Raw genomic sequence first — 22,431 nt, 5'->3', positions numbered from 1 at the left:
TGGCTGCATGGTTAGGTTTTAGCTTGGATCAACTCTATCTCCAGACTGTCTCTCGAGCTTCTGCTTTCCAGGATTTCCACTCTTTCCGGTTTTTGACTTTTCCCTAAATTCTGACTTCTGGTTCTTGATGTCAGAACAATTTTTTAACCTCCCAGAGTAGTTTCAATTAAAGTCTGTCCTTTGAAATAAATCCCTAAAAGCAGAACACTTACTTCTTGGGGTCATTCCATCTTTCTGAGTATAGACTTCCCTCTAGGTTCTTCTTGCTTTTGATACTTTATCAGAATTTTCAGGTAGAGACTTTTAAATATTTTATCCAAGGATTATCGTGATACGCAGAAAAATTAGCCCAGCAGGAAATACCATGTCTTTTCTCAAAATAATAGGCTTATTTTATGCAGATGGTAGCATACTATTATTAACCTGCTTTTCTTTGTTAGAAGTGTATTATTCATTTAGCAAGAGATACACATAGGCAGCTAGACAGGCAAATAGATGAATCTCCCACCCACTGCTGTTTGACTGCCCAAAAGCCTGGGCAGCTCAGACTGGACCAGGCTGGAGCCAGGAGCCAGGAGCCGGAGCCTGGGCCAGGCTGGAGCCAGGAGCCAGGAGCCAGCAGCCTGGGCCAGGCTGGAGCCAGGAGCCTTGGCCAGGCTGGAGCTAGGAGCCTGGGCAGCTCAGACTGGGCCAGGCTAGAGCCAGGAGCCAGGAGCCAAGAGCCTTGGCCAGGCTGGAGCCAGGAGCCAGGAGCCTTGGGCCAGGCTGGAGCCAGGAGCCAGGAGCCTGGGCCAGGCTGGAGCCAGGATCCTGGTGCCAGGAGCTCAATCCTGGGTCTCCTTGCAGGGCATGCATCCTAAGAAACTGGAATTGGGAGTAGAACGAAGACTTGAGTCCAGGAATCTGCTCAGATGTGGCCATCCCAAGTGGTATCTCAGCCACTAAACCAAATGTCTATCCTTGCTTGTACATAATAATAATAATCCCTTAATAAATAATGAAGACATTAAGACAGTTTTCAATGTGTAATAATTTCTCATTTTTATAGTAGCATAAATTATCTCTGAATGAATTTCTCAAACTTAAAGTCTTACTATTGATCATTTGATCACTTGGTTAGTTTTTTTGTTGTTTTTTGCTGTTGAGCATAAGGCATTTTGCATGTGTGCGGGAATTTTTGGATTAAATCCTAGAAGTAGAATTGTCAAATTTCCCTACATAGCAATTGCTTTGATTCAGAAGTTCAGCAACATTGGTGAGAGCGCCGTTTTCTCCCCTACGTTTACCAACTCAGTACTAAACTTTTAATATGTTTGTCCATCCGTTTATTTTCAGAAGTGACTTCTTGTTTTAATTTGCATTTCTCTTATGAGCCTGGTTAAGCATCTTTAGTGTGTTTAAAATCTAGTTGTATTGTTTCCTAAGACCTTCTGTTACAATTGGCCCATGTTTCTTCTGGGAGTTTATTAATTGTAGGAACTTTTCATATATTAAACATTTGTTCTTTCTAATATATTGCCATACTTTTTCGGCTGTGTATTTATTTGGACATTTGTTTTAAAGATTTTTTGCCTTGCAGAAGTTTCAGATTTTTAATTAAATATACCAGTTTTCTTCTATAATACTAATTTTTGATTCATGTTTAGAGGGATTCTTTGCCATTTCAGGATTAAAACTTTTCTCCCATTTTTTTAAAGTTTTGTGTGTGTGTGTGTTATTTTAAATTTTTTAAATCAAACTGAAGACTATCTTGTGGGAAAATAAAAGCAGGGCACCATTTTTCTGTATTTTAGCAGATTTTTTTTTGTATATTTTGTATTTCCTTATCATAAAAAATATTGGAAATGTCTGTAGTCCAACCCATGGTGTACCATTCTGGCTTTAGTGTCATGTTTAGGCTTCTTTTCCACCCTGCCACTGTCTTTTCAAGGGAACTCCAAAAAATTGCGAAAATGAAATAAAAAGATAAATTTGATGTAAACTTTTGATATCCATGCAGTTTTTCATAACATACATGTTCCATGAGCTTTTTAGAGGTCTCTTACACTTTCTTTTGCTATTTCCAGACTTTTAAGATTTAAGTATTTAATGAACTTAAAAGGTATTTTGATACATGCTAAGTTCTGTTACCATTCAATTCATTGGTAATATACCATTCATTGAATGATCTCAAGAGTTTTAAAAGCCATTTTGAACATTGTCAATTATGTATGTATAGAACTACTTCTTCACTTCTTGTTTCCTTGATTGTTCATTTTTTATACCATTAACACATTATCTGAAAAATAATTTTTAAAAAAGGCTTGATATCTTTCTTACTAGGATGTGTTATCTATGGTAGTTTTTCATATATCGTTTAAAAATATGTATTTGAAAGCTGCACTGAGAAAAACTGGGAGAGAAAAAGAGAAATTGATCTCCCATCCACTGGATAACTACCCAGATGGCTGCAATGGCCTATGCTAGAATCCAAAGAGCTTTTTCTGGGTCTCCCAGTGAGTGGCAGGGGCCCAAGCAGAGCATCATTCCCCGCGGCTCTTCCTAAGTCATTAGCAGGGAGCTGGATCATAAGGGAAGCATCTGGGACAGGAACCAGTGTCCCTAAGAGAGGCTGGCATTGCAGGCGATGCCTTTGCTTACTGTGCCGTAAAGCTGGCCTCTTTTCATATGTTCCTTTAAGAGTGGTTTTTAAACGGTATTGTAAAATGGTTTTAAAATGTGTAAACTGATTTGGGGAAAGCTAACATCTCTATCTTTGAAACTCACATTTGGAAACATAATATACCTTTCCCTTTATTAATGTCTCCTAGTTCTCCATTGCTTTTGTTTTCTTTCTAATACTATATACATTGGGCTCAGCAGCGTGGCCTGGTGGCTAAGGTCCTCACCTTGATCCCATATGGCCGCTGGTTCTAATCCTGGCAGCTCCACTTCCTCTCTATCTCTCCTCCTCTCAGTATATCTGACTTTGTAATAAAAATAAAATAAATCTTTAAAAAAATATTATATACATTGTGATGCCTTTACTGTAAAATGTCATTATATGATTTTACAAATACTAGAAAGGTAGATATTAAGCGGTTACCTCTGACTATTAGAGTCATAGGCCACAGTGTTTTCTTGGTGTCCATTTGTTTCAGAAGTTTAACGTTTGAGCATGTATAAGTTTTTTATAATTAGAACATCAAAGTTCTCAAAAAGCTATTTGTGAAATGTTTAGGTATGGTTGCATTTAAAAATCTTAAATAATGGGGCTGGTACAATAGCTCAATTGGCTAATCCTCTTGCAAGCACCAGGGTCCCATAAGGGCACCAGTTGATACACAAGCTGCTCTACTTCACATCTGGCTCTGTGCTTGTGGCCTGGGAAAGCAGAGGAGGATGGCTCAAATCTCTGGGCCTTTGAGCCGAGGTTGGAGACCTGGAAGAAGCTCCTGGCTCCTGGCTTCAGATTGGCTAACCTGCAACCATTGCAGCCATTTGGAAAGTGAACCAGCAGATGGAAGATCTTTCTCTGTCTCTCCTTTTCTCTGTAATCTGCCTTTCCAATAAAAATGAATAAATCTTTTAAAAAGATCACCTAAAAGCAAAAATAATTCATTTTTCCCTGAGCAGAAACACAACTTTAATTTCCTGTAGTAATGTTGATTTGAGTAAAGATATAAAGCAAAAATTGGATAATGTATTAATTTTTATTGATTTTTTCTTTTTTATTAATTTTATTCATTAATTACTATTGATTTTTTCTTTAGCAGCAGTGGAAACTTGTAATATTTAGCATTCCAAATTACATAAGAGTACAATTGCCTTCAGGGAATTGCATAATCTAGTTGTTTTATTAACAGCTAATATGCCATAAAAATATGATAAACCTCACAATTTAATGTGTATCTGTCATGATTTAATTATTATCTCTTTACAGTGTGGAGTTTCAGACAAGGCAACTCTTAAAGAGGAAAGAGAAAATACTGATGAAGTTGGCAAAAGGTCTGTAATTTTCTTAGTTACATAACTTTATCCACTCATTTATATCTTCAGTATTTTTCATTCTGTTTTATATATTTGAACTTCCATGCCTTAAGCCCAGTATAATGTGTTACCTGTGAAGAATATTGCAAGTTATTTCAAAGCTGTCAGTAAGTGTTTTACTCCATTGAAATTCTTTTTATGGGAAAATAAGAAATAGTGATAAAGGAGGTTGTGAGTGACATTATGAGTATGAGAATGACTGAAATTCCAGTGAGTGTTGCCATTTGCAGGCGTCTCACGTGAAAGCAGTGAGAGTTACCGTCCACTCAGTAAAACATACCAAGAAACTGCCACATGTCAGCTGGGAGACCCTTGGCGAACATCTGATCCCTCCTTCCCGTCAGTTGTGTAGTTAGGCAGGTTGCACTAAGGTGAGGTGATGAATGTGTTTGAGCAGTGGCTCTAGAAGTCTGATTCTTGCAGCAGGCAGAACCCCATGGAACTCGTTAGCAGTGCAGGAGTTGGGTCTCACCCTAGACCTACTGAGTCCTAGTGCCCATCAGCCTGTACTTCCCAAGGATGCCACCTGACAAGATACATGGTCAAGTTTGAGAACCCCTCCATTAAAGGAAGATAATAGATAATAATTAGGTCTTCATAGAAGTCCAGTATAGTTCGAAACTATTTGGAGATCTTTAAAAAGGTGACAAGGTGGAGTTTTTCATTCTGCTCTGACCATTTTGCTTATAAACTAAAATGATGTCCTTGTGGCCTGCAAGGATTTAGCCTCACCTTGGCTCTACCATGGTGACCAATGGTGTGACATTGAGCAGGCCATTGTATGACCCTGGACTTTAATATAGTGAAAGCAGAAGATTTTTCTGGATATTCTTTTCTGTCTATGAAATTATGTTTTGTTTTGTTACTGCTCCTTTGTTCTGTTGGGAGGAGGAGAAATGGTGTCAACACATCCATGATGTTTCAAGTTGGAGAGAGCTGTGATGATTGTGTATGAAAGCTTTTTATTCCACGAACACTATTGTGGTCAATAGTGGACAATTTGGAGAGTGAACCGGGTGGTGGTGGTGTGCGTGTGTGTTTCCCTGTCTATCAGACTCTCCATCTTTAATATCTGTTTATGTGAAAGGCAGTGTTAGAGAGAGATCTGCCATATACTAGTTCATTCCCCAAATGACTGCAACAGGCTGGGGCTGAGGTAGGTGGAAGCCAGGAGCCTAGAACTCCGTCTGGTTCTTCCACGTGGATCACCTTCAGCTGCTTTGCTAGATTCATTCACGGAGAGCTGGATCGAAAGTGGAACACCAGGGATTTGAATTCGCATACATAGGGGCTTTAGCATCACAACAGGAAGGTTAATCCCCCACACCAAAATATCAGTCCCATCACTGTCTCCTTCTTTTCTGTTGTTGTGTCTCAGATAACTTTGGGTGGAGCGGTGGGAGTTTTGTTCCAGGAAGCCACATCAGCCTATTCCTACCCTTCCTTCAACCATGTGACTAGTTTGGATTTCTTAGTTCATGCAAGAACAAGCCACTGAAAATAATGAAGAATCATAGTGTGTGGCAAGTGTGTGCATCATGTGTGGTGTGTTTGTGCATTGTGAGACTGCGTTTCTACTCATGTGAGTCTGCTTTCTCATTACTTTCATGTTTAAAGAACAAACTTGACTTTCATGGTTTTTTGTTTTTGTTTTTTGTTTGTTTTTTTGCTCACCCAGTAAAGACCGTAGAGATGCAGAGGCTACGACTGATGAATGTCAGTCAGCAGTGCTGGGCCCCAGACCTCCCTGCCTCTTGGTGCCGCCTTTGAATCTCAGTGGTCATCAGGAAGATCCAGCGCCGATGCCTTGGATGAGCGGTACTGGCTTTTGGTCATATACAACTATGTCACAGGTTTTCCTATTAAAAATAAGAAAGGTTGAAAAAAAGGAGAATTGAAACAGTGTAGAATGTGTTAAAATGAGGTTTATATATCTTTACTTAGAACTCTTCATGGGCCAATTTCTGAAGTACCTGTGTTTAGATGATGGTAATCCTACAGAGTATTTACACTTTATGCCTAATTCATGTTTTCATTGAATGTATTTGTACAGATAGTTTGGAATTTGTGCTTTAAGTTAAATAAATCATGTGGAAGAATGAATTTAGAATAATAATCCTTTATGAAATGCACACTTACTTCTGTGCAGTCCTGTACTGACCTCTTACTGCCTGATGTTGCATCTTTAAAAACCTTAGCTTCCCTAATGCAAATTGCTGTAAAGCTACACAGATCTTTGGCCTGTTACACATTATATCTGGATGCTGGCACAGTAGTAAATAGATAAATCCATGCTTTAAATTTTTTTAAATGGCCTTTATTATTTTTTCTTTAGAAAAGAATGTTTTTATATGCCTTCATTTTCATTTTAAAAGGCCAATATCAAGGGGTCTGTTGCCTGCTATGCTAGTCAGTTCACAAATATAAGTTGAGTGACTAAAACAACAAATTTGTTTCTCACAATTCTTGAGACTTAGTGTTTAGGTGAGGCTTGGTCAGACTTTGTTTTGGGGCGAAGTGTCTCTTTCTCTCTTGCAGCTGGGTACTTTTGCAGAGTCCTCATAGAATTTTTTCATTCTATGTGACAGGAGATCATAAGGTCTTTGGGGTTGAGTATTATAAGGATACCGATCCACTTTTACAACCTCTCTGAATCTGGCACTTCTACAGAATCCCTGTTCATACAACAGTCATATTGTGGGCTGCTGCAGTGAGGAGTACCCAGTGCAGTCCCCAGCACTTAGCTTTGTCAGTAGTTTTCTTCTCATGGGTTTATTTTTGCAGTATTTGTTGATTTAACTCAGAACATGACATTTAATTGCAGTGCTCAGTGCTACTAGAAAGGCTTTTAAGGAAGTTGAACAAGGCCTGTATTGAGGTTAAACTTTAAATTCAACTACAGAAATAGTGAAAGGGTATCAAGATGTAAATCATTCTAGGTTTCACAGTAATGCACATGGAAGCACAGTCTGTAAGTTGAACATGAATATTCCAGCCTAAAACTTATAAGCATAGTGATGATCATCTGTTTCATTTTTATGAGGGGGATACATTATAACCTGCTTGAATGTAATACCATTCTGAATCATTTCTAGATTCCAGATTTCCAGGAAGCTGTCCTATGCTAAAGCTGCAGAATCTAGAAACTTGTGAAATATTTAAGAGGGAAAAAAATGTAGGGGTAAGTTCCCCACTTACACAAGAAAAAATCTTGTAAAACCTATACTTCAACTCTTCTGTATTTCCCTATTGTCAATTTTTAAGCCACGACAGACATTTTGTAGATTTTGAATTGCAGTCAGTGGTAGGAGGCAGAAAGTAAGAAGTGTTTTGGAAAAAAGATGCACAAAGGTAAGAAGTTGAAGGCAGAAGATAGTAAACATCCAAAGCAGAAGATAGTGGGCTCCGATGTAAGAGAAAACTGCAAGCACAAAGCAGTGTGTTGAGAAAGCTTGTAACTATATCACTTGGCTTTTTCTATTAGTCAAGAGAAGCTGAAGATAATTTTTAAAGGATTTATCTATCTTAAAAATCAGAGCACAGAGAAATGGAGAGATAAGCAGAGAGAGAGAGAGAGAGATCTTCCATCTGCTGCTTCGTTCCCCAGGTGACCATAACAGCCAGCACTAGACCACACAGAAGCCAGGAACCAGAAAGTTCATCTGTGTCTCTCACATGAGTGCAGGGGCACATCCACTTGAGCCGTCCACCCCTGCTTTTCCCAGGCCATTAGCAGAGAGCTGGACCAGATTTGGAGAACTGGGGCTCAATTGGCATCCATATGGGTTACCAGTGTCACAAGGAGTGGCTTTACTCCCTAGGCCACAATTCTACCCCAAAAGAAATTTGGTTCTAATAAATGCGTCTGAAATAGAATGCATATTATAATAGACTCTTTGTAAAAGCAGAGGCAGGTGCATGAATGGAAGGAATAAGTTTTTGAAAATATGGAAAATGTGTTGTGGCAGGGAGTCCAAAGATCTTTATATCTTCTTCTTAAGTGTTCTGTGAACCTAAAGCCATTCTAAAAAAGCAGTAAGACTGTAAAAAAAAAAAAAAATGAGAATAAGTAGAAGTCTTGTTAGAATAATTTACAGACAAACAAGTTCTTCAATATGCTACTGTAAATTGCATTTTTAAATTATTAGATTTTGAATGAATGATTGATTGATTTGTAAAGCAGAGTTAGAGACAGGGTTCTTCCATCTGTTGGTTCACAGCCTAAATGGCCACAGTGGCCAGTGCTGGTACAGACTAAAGCCTGGAGCCAGGAGCTTCTTCTGGGAGCCCAAGCACTGGGCCCGTCCTCTGCTGCTTTCCCAAACCATTTGCAGGGAGCTGGATTAGCAGTGAACAGCTGGGACTCAAACCAGTGCTCATATGGGATGCCAGTGCTTACAGGCAGTGGTTTTACCTGTGATAGCACAACGCCAGCTCTGAAAACTGTTTGTAAAAATAATTGGCACATTATTTTTGCTTATCAAATTCATAAGTTTGAGGTAGATAGTATTTCTGTTGTACCAAATACTTTCTCATTGGTTACACTAAATATTTTACAATTAATATAGAAAATGTTCCTAATTTTCTAGGTGTTCCAGAAGCCCTTAGGATTACTGTTACCCCACAGATATTGCAAATTTCATTTTAATACATTACGAGGCTGTGAGCGATTACAGTGCAAGTTTGCTCATGTACCTGAGCAAGGGGATGAAAAGGTAAAACATTCAAAATCATGAAAGTAGTAGAAGCTGCTTTGAATATTTCATTCATTCACTTTAATTTAAATTTTCATTGATCTCATCGTCTGAATGAGCTGTTGCCAGTTTTAATGCTTTATATAAATGGAATCATGAATATGTATTCTTTTGAGTCTGGCTGGTTCTCAGTGTTTCTGAGATCCATTTGTTTGCTATATTTCATTGTAGATGTCTGTCATTGCTCATAACAGATAATATTTCATTGAGCATATCAGAATTAATTTAGCACATAAATGCTGCTATTGATGGACATTTGGGTGGTTTCCAAGGTTGGATAGTGCAACTGTGATGCTGTCAGTACTCTGCAGCATGTTTCTAGGTGAACATATGTGTACATTCTGATAAGAGTATATTTAAAACTGGAAGTTCCGGGTTACAGGGTCTGCATATGTTCAGCTTTTGCAGATACTGCCAACAGGTTTCTAAAATGGTGATACCACATTACTCGCTCACCCGCAGTGCCTGAGTTAACTTTACATCATTTCCAGCTCTGGATATTATCATCCTTTTGATTTTGGCCGTTCTGGTGGATGGGCAGTGATACCATCACTGATGAGTAACAGGGTGGAGCATTTTCCAGTATGTTCACTGAGTATTTGGATGCACTTCTTTGGAATGCAGCCAGATATTTTGCCTATATTATATGATATTTCTTTTCTTACCAATCTGTAAGAATTCATTATATATTCTGGAGACAAGTTCTTTGTTAGATATATTGATTGCATAGATTTTGCTGTTTTATAAATTGCCTTTCTTTGCTCTTAAAGATATCTTTGAAAAGCAGAATTTTTGATTTTTTAACCTGATTATTTGAAAGATTCACACAAAGAGTGGGAGAGACACAGAGATCTTCCGTTCACTGGTTTATTCCCCAGACAGCCCCAGCTGCCAGAAGTGGGCCAGGCCGAAACCAGGAGCCAAGAACTTCATCTGGCTCTCCCATGTGGGTGGCAGAGATCCAAATTCTTGGACCATCTCCCCCTGCTTTCCCAGGTGCATCAGCAGGAACCTGGGTTGGAAATGGAGCTGGAGCTCTGGCCTGTGTTCATATGGGATCTCCGCATCTGTAACGGCAGCTTACCCTGCAGCAGCACAATGCAAGCCTCCCATGTGTTCAGCATGAGAGTTGTTTGTTTCTTGTGATGGGAATTTTTGTGTCCTCTTAAAACTGTCTTTGCTAAATGATAAAGGTAGTATCCCATATTTTTCTTAACTTTATCTTGTTTTGCCTTTTGCATTTAGATCCTAATTCAGCAGAAACTAATTTTTGTTTATAATATGAGAAGAAGATCAAAATATATTTTTCACAAATTACCTGGCTGGCTATGAGAACATCTGTTTCTGGCCTATACATTGGTCAATGTGTTTATTTTTTTTTAAGATTTATTTATTTTTATTATAAAGTCAGATATACAGAGAGGAAGATCTTCCGTCCAATGATACACTCCCCAAGTAAGCGCAACGGGCCGGTGCCGTACTGATCCAAAGCTGGGAACCAGGAACTTCTTCTGGGTCTCCCACACGGGTGCAGGGTTCCAAAGCATTGGGCCGTCTTTGACTGCTTTCCCAGGCCACAAGCAGGGAGCTGGATGGGAAGTGGAGCTGCCAGGATTAGAACCGGCGCCCATATGGGATCCCGGCCTGTACAAGGCGAGGACTTTTTTTTTTTTAAAAGATTTTATTCATTTTATTACAAAGTCAGATATACAGAGAGGAGAGACAGAGAGGAAGATCTTCCGTCCGATGATTCACTCCCCAAGTGAGCCGCAACGGACCGGTGCGCGCCGATCCGATGCCGGGAGCCAGGAACCCCTTCTGGGTCTCCCACGCGGGTGCAGTGTCCCAATGCATTGGGCCATCCTCGACTGCTTTCCCAGGCCACAAGCAGGGAGCTGGATGGGAAGTGGAGCTGCCGGGATTAGAACTGGCGCCCATATGGGATCCCGGGGCGTTCAAGGCGAGGACTTTAGCTGCTAGGCCACGCCGCCGGGCCCTATCAATGTGTTTATTTTTGTACCATTACATAGTTACTTCTAAAATTACCTTAAAAAATGTTTGTAATGAATTCAGAATGTGTTTCTAACCTGTGAATTTAACCAAGCATGAGCTTCTTTATTCCAGGGCTCTAAGCTCATTTAAAAATTTTTTGAAATAAACAGAAAAAGATTGAAAGGTAATTTTCCATTTTTTGTGATTTTTGCAGGTATGCATGGATGTCCTTAAGAAATATGTAAGTGTCAATGAGCTGTGTTTGCTACATCGTGCAGGTAGGAGGCAAATAGCTTTATGAATATAGATGTTATAAACAATATGCTGTTGACAGTTTTAAAGTAAATCCAGTACTTACTAAGCATGAAAACTGAATGCCTTAATTGAAAATTATTTTGTCAGCCTTAGAAAGCATTAAAAATAAATGTTTTGTTCATAAAAAATATTGTGGTACATATAAGTGTAATTGCCTTATGTAGCAGTTTTTTCGTTTAATTGTCAGGTGTAAGATAGTTGTAGTTAGCCTTTAACTGAGTCTGAAGAGATCTTTCCAAACAGGAGTCTTGGATGCTCTTGCTCATTCCCCTTTAGCCTGATCACCATCCATGGGTCCTGTCTGATGGGCTAAACACGCCATGCTCTGCTGCCCGGCTCTTGCTGTCCCTGCCTGCTCTGCCCAGGTGCCTTGCTTCCATCCTTGCCCTTCCCCATAGCAAAACCTATTCAGCTTTCAAGACTTCCCCCCGGGAAACAGGATGATTTCCTCAATTAGACTGTTACCTGAAACTAGCTCTGTCCCCATCTTTCCAGCATTCCTCTTTTAGATTTTAAGTGCCAGGAGAATGAGAACAAAATCGTATTTGTATGTGTCATCCTGACACAGCTACATAGCATGTTGGTAACAGAGAACCTTAGCCTCATGTTCATCCACTTGAAATCTTATTCTTGAACAAATTTCCCAAATATGTCTATAATTTTGTTTTTCTGATGTCATCTCCCCTTCAAAGCATCTAAGGAAATTGCACGTGGACTTCATGTATCTTTAACGAAGTGGTTAAGGTGAAAATTATAGGAGCCTGCATGGAAATGTTCCTGTGAACTAAGAGAAGGTGATAGCTAAGGGGGAGAAACGTGTACGGCTAAATGTGGCAAACAAACTCCAGAAATAGCTCTATAACATGAGATGTGGAAGGAAAGAGGACAACACAGAAAAGGTGCAAAATCGCCCAAAACAGAATTCCTGCTGTCTTAAGATCCAGTGTAGCTGCAGGAGAACTGTAGCAGAATTTAATTTCAGAACAGTGGACACAGAAAACTGAAGTGGGGGCTTAGACAAAAAAATGAATATAAGTGATTGTCAGGACCTTACAAAAATTGTTTGATGTAATATAAATTAGGGTAGTAAAACAGAATGAATAGTTCAGATACCATGTACAAGGAGATGTAATGTTTAGAAACATGATGGGATTTGAGAAAAGGTAACTAGGTAACAACTCCAAAAGAGAAACCATCACCAGTGTGAAGGCTGAGCCTTAACTGCCGCTGTGGCCTCCTGGATCACTGTGGACAAGATGAGGTGACTGAACAGATGGTGCTTCCCACCCCGTTTAACCATAGGTCCTCGTTTGTGTCTTATATTTGAATTCCCACATGGAATTCTATTTCCTTAACTTTACTTAATAATTTGAAATTTACAAACAATTACTAAATACCAAAAATGGTTATGCATACTATCATTTACTCTTCTCTGTCTTCCTCCTCCCAATTGTGAATGATGTGTGTGCTGAGTGCGTGCGCACACACACACCTCTGAATCACCTAAAGTTGCATATGCCAAAGCTCTCTCCCCCTAAAAGTTTCAGATCTTTTCTAGAACCGTAACTTTACTCACATCATTCTTTAACGTAAGTACTATGGCAGTTTTGTGTATGGTCTGTTTGTCTTCAAATTGTGTCAGTTGATGTAATGTTTTATAGAATTTCCTCTGCAGTCTAGGATTCAGTCCAGGACCAGATGTTTGTTTAGTTGTTATGTCTCTTCAGCTTTCTTCAGTTTATTTGATAAAATAGCCATAACATGAAATGTGTCATGGTAAGCCTTTGGACATATGTACTTCAGTGGTGGTAACCCTACATCCACAGTGTTGTGTAACCCTCACCATTATCCATTTGTCGGACTACTTCACCACCCCAAACAAAACGTACCCATTAAATAGTAGCTTCCAGTTACTCCCACCTCCGAGTTTCTATTATTCACTTATCCACTTTATGCCACTGTGAATTTACTTATTCTAGATATTTCATATAGATGGAGTTTGGCAGTAATGACCCTTTTGTGATTGACTTATTTCACTTAGTATATCATCCAGGCTCTTCTGTGTGGTAGCACGTGTCAGAACACTCTGTTTTTAAAACTGAATGATACATATCTTCCACAATCTGCTCATTCATCGTATGGTAAACACCTGAGTTATTTCTTGCTTTAGATTGTTGTGCATAGTATTATAGTGCAGCTTGGTGTACAAACACCTGTTTAAGTTCCTGCTTCTCAATTTTTTAGCTTATCTGCCTTTTCCCTATCTTATATTTGAACTTTCTCATGAAATTCTCTTTCTAGAAGTTCTATGGTTAAAATAACTAGAAAAATTACTGTGCAGTTGGTGAATACCAAAATTAATTGGCAAATGAGCAAAAAGGAAAAAAACAGGTTTTGCAGAATTAATTAATTTCTATGGTTTGAAGTAGACAGAGGAAGTACAGAGGATAGAAACTTCATCATGTAAATTTAAACTGAAGAAAGGTGTTTGCTTCAGTATTTTAGATTTACCATTAGTAATATACAAAAGTGTTCCAGTTTGTAAGACTAGCAAGAGTTGAATGAGCTACTTGCAAAATCATGAACATTATTTCCTCTTGTGAGAATTAGAGCTCCAGGAAGGAAAGGCCAGTGATTACTGGTCCCCTAGAATTGTGTGCTCCTAATCAGAGACGGGAGTAAAAGGATCCAGTTCTGGTAAGTGCCTGGTGACATAGCTGTATGAGGTGCCAGAGTCTTCCTCAAAGGTAGAATAGCAGTTCATGTCAAACACTGTGTAAGTGTTCACACCTTTTCTACCCAACAGTGCAACCAGAGAGGACCATTTTAAAAGAGGAAATTATATTAAAATCTTAAAAATAGCTCTGTGACAAAAGATGGAAGGGCTGTAAGTCAACTAACAGACTGTTTGCACACCAATACCTACTCTAACTAGTTGCTCCTTTTTTAAACAGCTGCAGTTTCAGTTTTAATAAACAGTAGTAGACACCATGAACTTTGCAGGCTATGATTTGAAGTGTTTCTGAATAGGTAACTATGTAGAGAGTAGAAACAGAATAGCAGCCAGAATTCCTCTGTGTGTGCCCAGGGAAGGCAAATGTTATATAGAAAGAAGCTTTACAGAAAGTTGAAGATTTTTACACTGTAGTGTCAAAATGAAACTTTTTGCAACATCAACATCAGTTTTTCAGTCATGCTGTGATGCTTATTAGCTACTAACTTGCTTATGTGATTCCGAGTAATCCAGCCTAGTAGTAAGTGCTTCAGGTGGAAATGCTGAACACAGAGGCCAATGCTGCCCACGGCCCATTTTAGTGTCAGATTGAGTCCCGGCTGCTCCACTTCAGATCTGGCTCCCTGCTTAATGCACCTGGGAAGTAGTGGAGGATGACCCAAGTGCTTGGGCCACTGCACCCTCGTGGGAGACCCAGAGGAAGCTCCTGGCTTCAGACCAGCCCATCTCTGGCGAGTAAACTAACAAATGGAATCTCACTCTGCCTCTTCCTGTCTGTGACTTAAGCTTTCAAGTTAATAAATGAATTTGGGGAAAAAAAAAAAAAAATGAGCACAAAGTAGTTTTCATTGAGGCAGCTTTAGCTAAGGATATTATTTACCTGGAATGGGTCGGGAGAGGATGACCAATAAAGGGGTCCCAACTCATTTTAGTAAAATTAATGGAGGAAAATCGAAAATGATTGTTACATAAAAATGCTTTGAAGAATTTTATTTAAACTACTTTTTAAAGGAAATTAATCTTTAGGTGCACCACGAGGTACCTGGTAATTTGGACCTGTTTTGGAGGATAGCACGTGAGTTAGCTCCTGCTATAGTACAAAACATGTTTAATTGACTTTAAATGTTATTGCCATTTTGACTCTTGCTTTAGTTTCCGTCAAACATTGCTGAAACAAAATCAGATTTTTCCAGAAAAATTCGTTCTTACTACTACTTTATCTTTAAATCTAAAATATTTATAATTAGATGTCTTAAAAGTTAGCAAATGACTTTAATATGTATTTTTTTCAATTTCAGTAAATATATTTATGGAGTATTACAGAAAGTTTCTTCCGAGTATGCACTTTGACTTACAAGTGTTAAATGACCTTTTAAGTTCTTTACTCAAACACTGTTTGTTGAAAGAAGTATTTCAGGTAGTGAATCTCAGCATAATGGTCAAAATGCTGGTAAGTAACCAGGTTTTTTCTTTTTTTCTTTTACTATTTGAAGTGAATTTTTTGTTCTGTTTGAGTGTAGCAATTATTTATTTTTTAATGCTTTCTAGAGAATATTTGTTTTTCAGCATTAACAAATTTGGAAAATGATTTTGTACTGAAAGAAGATCTGAAATTAATGTAATTTTTAAATTTTGTATAGCCTGCTCTGAAAATACTACTAAAGATATTTGAGCACGTGGCCACTATGAAGTTAAGGAATGCTATACCTGCTTTAGTTGATACTCTTTGCAAGGTATGATTTTCTTTACCTCTTTTCTGTTCTCTGATGATGAATAATCAAGAAAATAATTGTTATACTCTGGAACTGACATTTTTTCGTAACTTGTTGACCCAAAATATATATATATGTGTTCTGAAATGTTCTTTTTTTCCCCCTGAAATAAAGTTGGTGAACAGACTTCAATACTGATGAGCCCAGCTCTTACATTAATGGTTCCAAACACTCCAGTTGCCTTTTGACTTATGAACAGTATTCATCCGTATATCTTAAATTTAATGGAAGGAAATTCTTTTTCCTGAAGATCTGAGGTGATTTACAGGAGAAATTAGCAAGAGAACATGAGCAGTCTTAATCTCTGTTCCTTAGGTATAGTTAGAATTCTTTCTCCAGAAAATTCGAAATGGTTTACAATAAAAATGTAAAAATCAACGTGTAAATAAAAAATTATAACCAATAGTAAGTAGAAAAACATGAGGTTTGCAATTAGTTTTAAATTTGATACTAAACAAAAGGCAAGTAAGAGTTCTGTCTCTCACAGAAAATGTTTACGTTTTGGGTTTGTTCCATGCTGTTCACCATCCTGGATGGTCCTGGTAGTAGGAAGCCTACGTACCTACTTTCTTTCACTAGCTCTACTCTAGCAGATAGTTATCTTTAGTTCTGCTTTACAAAACCAAACAGAATGACTTGCCTGGAATTCTTTTAAATCAGAACCAACTTACCAGCAATAGTAGTTGTAGAAAACCGCAATAAAGATCTGAGAAATTTTCTGATACTGAAGAACATTTGCATTTCTGCAAAATGCAGTTACCATCCAAATCAAATTGCCCTCAGTGGAAAATATTGATCAAAGATCATTGTTTTCATTATTGTATGATTAACATGAAACTGTAGACCCTAGCAGGTACATAATATCAGTACAGTTTTCCTGTTGAGACTGTTTTGGGGTTCAGTGACAAACTGTGTTTGCTCCTTGGCAAGAGGTTGCTCCTCCTCCTCTAGCAATGTATCAGCTGCCCATTGTGATTAACGTGTCATTTAGAAAAGATCAGTTAGTTTTAAATTGCTTTGGGTTATTGCCTTATTTTTTAAGAAAAAAGTTCACATTTACTCAATTTATATCTTTTTGAGTAAGCTCAAAGAACAGATAATTTTGTGTCAATAACTGATAAGCGCTTGTGCATATTCATGTATAGTTGGTACTGTCCATTTAGTCAAAAGTCTTTGAACGGTCAAGGAACACAGGCCCACAGTGGTCCTTTTTAGTGCTACAAAGGATCTTGTGGAAACACCGTAGGCAGAGGTCCAAAAGATAATCTGAGTTAAGGCAGTTAGCTAGTCAGTAACATAGCTGGTGATTGATAATGTGGTTGAGATAACCTAGAGAACAGGAAAAAAAAAAATCAGTTTTAGAATACAGAATTGTTTTTCTTTAAATTCTTAAAGCGGGGTGTCTGTGTGGTTCTCAAACATGAAGAAGATAATGCTTCAAATTAAAATAATATTCTTAAACTTGATTTTTTATTTGAAAGAGTAACAGAGAAGGCATTCTCTTCCACGGGCTGGTTCAGTCCCTAAATGCCTTTAGTATGTGGTATGGAGCCAGGCCAAAGGCAAGAACCCACAACTCTATCCAGGTCGCAGCAGGTGGCAGGGATTTGAGTCTTGGAGCCATCACTTGCTGCCACCCAGGTGTCTCAGCTGGAAGCTGTATCAGAAGCAGAGGCAGGCCTCAGGGCCTGGCCCTCTGTTGTGGCATGTGTGTGGAGAATGGGACCTTAACTTGAGGCACCTCAATGCCTGCCCTGTTTTAAATATTAACTTCTGAAAGAAAGGTGACTTTTGAAGAAAACAAGTCTCAAATTCAAAACAATTTTTTTAGAGTGAGTTTTAATTCTGTGTGCCTCCATATTTCACTTTTGCCATCAATCTGTTGGTTGTTTTACACAACATTGGATTCTCAAACCTTCACATTTTTATAAAATGACTAGTTTTTCTTTTCTTTAGCTTGTTGAAGCTGGGATGATGCTTGACCCAGAACACTTTAACTATATTATTAAGCTCTTATACCAGTTACAGCCTTCCAAACAAGAAATAAATGCAGTTCTGGAAATGAAATCCAGGTGAGATAAATCATTATAAATATATTAAATACATGCCTAAAATACATAAAGACATGAAATATGTGTATTTTGGTGTGCGCTTGCTGGGTAAAGGAGAACACTTAGATCTGTTCCTGTGCCCAGACATCCTGACAGCTTCCTGTCCTGAGCCTGTCCAGGCCCTTCTCCCATCTCTTGGCTACATCCTGCCATCCTCAGGCTGTTTCTGGTCACCTTCATGTTTGTCAGCACCTCATTTCTTCTCAGCTTCTAAAACATTAAGTATAAAAGGAGTGTCTTCTGCTTTATCCCTGAATTCTACTTAATGCAGATTCTTAGATACATACACATGACGTTGATTCTTTCATTTTTACTCTTTGTCACATTAGTTTGTAAGATACTTTACTGCCTCTCTCCTATTTTTCATTTTGTCTGTTTAACTTATGGACCTCTAAAGGCAATTTTGTGAAAAAAAATCCTGATAATTAACATAAATATACCACAGTGTTTTGAAATACTTTGGACAATCTATTGGGTGGCAAATTGTGTTTCAGTGTTTTAATTTGCATTCCTCATTTTGAAGGAATTTTAACACTTAAGGGCTATTCTTACACATTTAGTTTGTATTGTCTGATCTTGTCATTTCTCCTTTTTTCTATTAGGCACTTAAAGTGTTACTTTTTAGGATTTATTTATTTGAAAGACAGAGTGAGTAATAGAAGGAGGGAGAGAGAAAGATGTCTTCCATCCACTCATTCACTCTCCAAATGGCTGCAGTGGCCAGTTCTGGGCCAGGCTGCAGTCAGAAACCAGAAACTCCATTCTGCTGTCCTGCATGGGTGGCAGGGCCCCAAGTAGTTTATCTTCTGCTGCTTTTCCAGGTGCATTGCAGGAAGTGGAGTTAGAAGTGGAGTAGGCTGGACTCAAGTCAGCACTCCAGCACAGGATGCTGGCACTTAACCTGGTGCATCACCATGCCAGCTCCTCTGTTGGATTTGGGGTCTTTGTTCCTTACACTTTTAGAGTAAGTGTTGCAAATGTGTGCCATATACATTCCATTTTTTCCCAGTTAGGTATCTTTTGACTTTGTAGTGATATTTGTCACAAAAAAAATTTAACATTTTTTTCAGGATTTAAATGTTTGAAAGGCAGAGTTACAGACAGAGGTAGATCATGTGCTGGTTCACTCCCCAAATGGTCGCAATGGCTAGGCCAGGCTGGGCCAACCCAGCAGGAGCCAGGAGCTGCTTCTAGTTCTTCTACATCGGTGCAGGGGCCCAACCAAGCACTTGGGCTACCCTCTGCTGCTTTCCCGGGTGCACTATCAGGGAACTGTATCAGAAGTGGAGCTAGTGCTCCAATGGGATGCCAGTGTTACAGACACTGGCTCAACCAGTTAGGCTGCAACTCCATCCCCCCAAAACTTACTTTTAAGTGATATAACGCTTAGTTTTTATTGTTTTAGTTTTGAGTCAGATTAGTTGTGTTTGAATTTATTGTTTCCATATTCCAACATTTTGCCAGAAGCATACCTTTGTTTTCTACTGCTTGTACAATTTCATTTTTTAACTAGGTTTGTATATTTAAGATGTGAATCTAATTTTAGCTTTTCCAAATTTCTTTTATCAAATTTTGTTGTGTTGTGTCATCCTCTTCAAGGAAGGACATTTTTTCTTTTTCATCAAGTCTACTTTTTGTGTCTGTAAACAGTATTTTTTATTTTCTTCATACAAGTATTTAATGTTTGGCAATAATTGAGAATGAAGTTTTCTGTGTAAGTGTTTTTACATATGCTGATTTTTACCTATAAATTTTATAAGCTATTCTGAAGTCTTTGTTCTTTGACGTCATTTCATTTCATTCTGGAGTTTGAGATTTTCCAGACATACAATCAAAATATTTGCGGATAGGGGATATTTTTTTCCTTCATAACCTTTATGCTATTGGTTTATCTTACATAACTGCATTGTCTTACACCTGTAATGCAGTGTTATGTAATAGTGGTTATAGTGGATATCCTTGCACTATTCCTAATCTTAGGGAAAATATCTCTAGAATTTTGCCACTAAATTTGATATTAGATTTAGGATTATAGAGTATATATTTAAGCAAGCATTCCTTGAATCCTGTTTTTAATTATTTTCATTACCGCTTGTTAGAATAAAAACTTTTTAAGTACCTTTGGAATTGAGTTTTTCTTAAATTTATTAATATATGTAGTGTATGAAGCTGATGGATTTTCCAGTATTAAACTTTGTTTACATCCCTAAAATAAATACTTTTTAATCATGGTGTATTATTTTCTTAATATGGTCTTGGATTCTGTTACTCTTTTGTTTGTTTTTTTCTTATTACCATTCATGAGGGACCTTTTTTTTTTCATTTTCCTTTCTTTTTTATTTTTTTAACATTTTATTATTATTATTATTATCGTTTTATGACACAGTTCCATAGGCTCCTGGCATTTCCCTTATCCCCTCCCCAATTCCTTCTCCCCCACCTAGTTCCTCTGTATCATTATTAACATATAGTTCTTCATACTCAGTCATATGTCCATCATTGCAGGCATGGACAATGCCAGAGAGTCCAGCATCCTATTGTTAAGGTATAACACACAGTTTCATTGCAAGTCCATCTTTGTCTTGAAGTAGAAATGCATACTACATTGTATCCTCACATCTGGATGTTAGTCTCCATTTTACAGCTACTGTACATCCCCTTAAATGAAAAGTCATAATACAAAATCAACAATAGAAAGAAAAATAAAAATTTACAATGCCATGAAGTTAAATGACATGTTACTAGATATGACAGTCTCCATTACACAGTTACTATACATCCCCTTCAATGACAAGCCCCAAAACAAAATCAGCATCAGGAAGAAAAAAGAAATTAACAACATCATGAAGTTAATTAACATGCTACAAAATGCCTAATGTGTAGCTGAAGAAATGAAAATCAAGAACCTTCTCGAAGAAAATGCTGCTGCTGTATGATCTACGAGTCATTGAATGATTTAATCAGAACAAAGTGTTTTGAAGGGATGAAACTAACAGAAAACAAAATCCATGCAATATAGTTTCCGCTGATTTTTGTTGGTGAAGTGTGTCTCTTCTAGACAATAAATGGATGGGTTTTGTTTTTTTAATCCAGTCTACTAATCTATGATGTTTGATTGAGCTTAAGCCATTTACATTCAGAGTTTAATATTTATGGGTGGTACTTTGGTCCTGTCATTTTAGGAATGGGTTGTTCATTGGTTTAGTCTTCTGTTGTCATTTTACTGGGATGTTCTTCCCATTTGCCTTTGGTTTTGCTTGGTGCTATTTCTCTTCTCTGTCAAGATAACATCTTGAAGTATCATTTGTAGGACCGGTTTGGAAGACACAAATTCTTTTAACTTTTATTTCATTTTCAAAGACAAAAGAAAGCTTTGCTGGATATGTTATCGTAGGTTGACAATTTTTTTCTTTTAGAATCTGGAATATGTCACTCCATTCTCTTCTGGCCTGTAGAGTTTCTTGTGAGAGATCTGCTGTGAGTTTAATTGGCATTCCTTTATATGTCAATTGATTTTTTTCCCGTGCACATTTAAGGATCTTTTCCTTATGTTCAATTGAAGAGAGCTTGATGATCATGTGTCTTGGTGAAGATCGCTTTTGATCAAGCCTGTTGGGAGTTCTGTGCCCCTCCTGGATGTAGTTTCCCAATTCTTTCTCTAGATTAGGGAAATTTTCCTTTATTATTTCATTAAATACATTTGCAAACTCAGCTTCTCTTTCTGCACCTTTTTGGACTCCCATAACTCTTATATTTGGCCTCTTAATAGTGCCTTTCAATTCTTGAATGCTTTTTCAGCCTGATCCAGCTCTGCTTCCAGCTTTTTGTTTGTTTCCCCCTGGTGACAGGAAACATCTTCCAATTCTGAGATTCTTTCTTCTGTTTGTGTCATTCTATTTTGGAGACTCTCCACTGTACTTTTAATTTGCTCTACTGTGTTCTTAATTTCTGATATATCAGTCTTGATTTGCTTTATTGCTTCCTTAAATTCTTTGAACTCTTGTATTTGTTTCTCATTTTTGATCAGAAGCTTTAAAAGGAGTTTTATGAATTCTGTGTGCCCCATTTTCTCGATGTCTTCCTCAGTTAACTCTGAGATTGGCATAGGGTTTTGCTCCTTTGTAGGGGAGTTTTCGGTAATATTCATTGTGCCGTTGTCTCTTCTTTTGCTGTTGGTCATTACACTTCTGGTTAGCAGAGTTTTCTCCTTGGGGCAGGTTTTTAAGCTGTGTCACCCACAGGTCTACAATGTGATTTTACTTATTGCAGTTGGTACACAACTTTTTGCTTGCAGGCACTTGTTCCAGGTCTGGGTTCTTATGCTAGATTTCCACCGTGGTCTCCACAGCCCCAGCTCCTGGCTCACCACTCTCCTCCTCCTGTGATACCGTGCTGAGGCTGCACTGTTGTCTGTACAACCTTTCTCCCACTTCTGGTTGGAGCAGGTCCCAGGATTAGAGAGACACCAGGTGTCCTATCTAGTTAGGTTGTCAGTGGCACTGATACTGTCAGATCCTGTTGGACGTTAGGTCTGGGTGCCACACGGACCTATTTTGACTGGTACGATGCCACAGTGCAATTCGCTGAACTCAGTGAGTTCTCGCAAGATCAGCACATGCACAGTTCACTGTTATCCCCTGCTGTCCTAAAGCTATTGCCACAGTGTACAAAATGGCGCCTGACGTACCACTACTACAATTCTTGATCTGCTGACCATCAGATCT

At 38.2% G+C, this 22,431-nt stretch overlaps 1 protein-coding gene across 3 annotated transcripts in view; it reads left to right on the top strand.

The window, feature by feature from the left end:
- TOPAZ1 (testis and ovary specific TOPAZ 1) overlaps positions 1 to 22,431 on the top strand; it is a 51,395-nt gene that overhangs the window by 12,148 nt on the left and 16,816 nt on the right. For all 3 annotated transcript variants that reach the window (XM_058678850.1, XM_058678849.1, XM_058678851.1), the window contains 8 exons: positions 3,923 to 3,987; positions 5,708 to 5,847; positions 7,125 to 7,210; positions 8,619 to 8,744; positions 10,990 to 11,053; positions 15,123 to 15,274; positions 15,465 to 15,557; positions 17,553 to 17,668. In XM_058678850.1, the coding sequence (XP_058534833.1) occupies positions 3,923 to 3,987; positions 5,708 to 5,847; positions 7,125 to 7,210; positions 8,619 to 8,744; positions 10,990 to 11,053; positions 15,123 to 15,274; positions 15,465 to 15,557; positions 17,553 to 17,668 (842 nt within the window). The remainder of the gene's footprint in view (positions 1 to 3,922; positions 3,988 to 5,707; positions 5,848 to 7,124; positions 7,211 to 8,618; positions 8,745 to 10,989; positions 11,054 to 15,122; positions 15,275 to 15,464; positions 15,558 to 17,552; positions 17,669 to 22,431) is intronic.

The sequence above is a fragment of the Ochotona princeps genome, chromosome 21 (genome assembly GCF_030435755.1).
Source record: "Ochotona princeps isolate mOchPri1 chromosome 21, mOchPri1.hap1, whole genome shotgun sequence".
Lineage (NCBI taxonomy): Eukaryota > Metazoa > Chordata > Mammalia > Lagomorpha > Ochotonidae > Ochotona > Ochotona princeps.
Note: the sequence above shows the minus strand (reverse complement) of the source record. Positions and strands in the feature narration are given on the sequence as shown.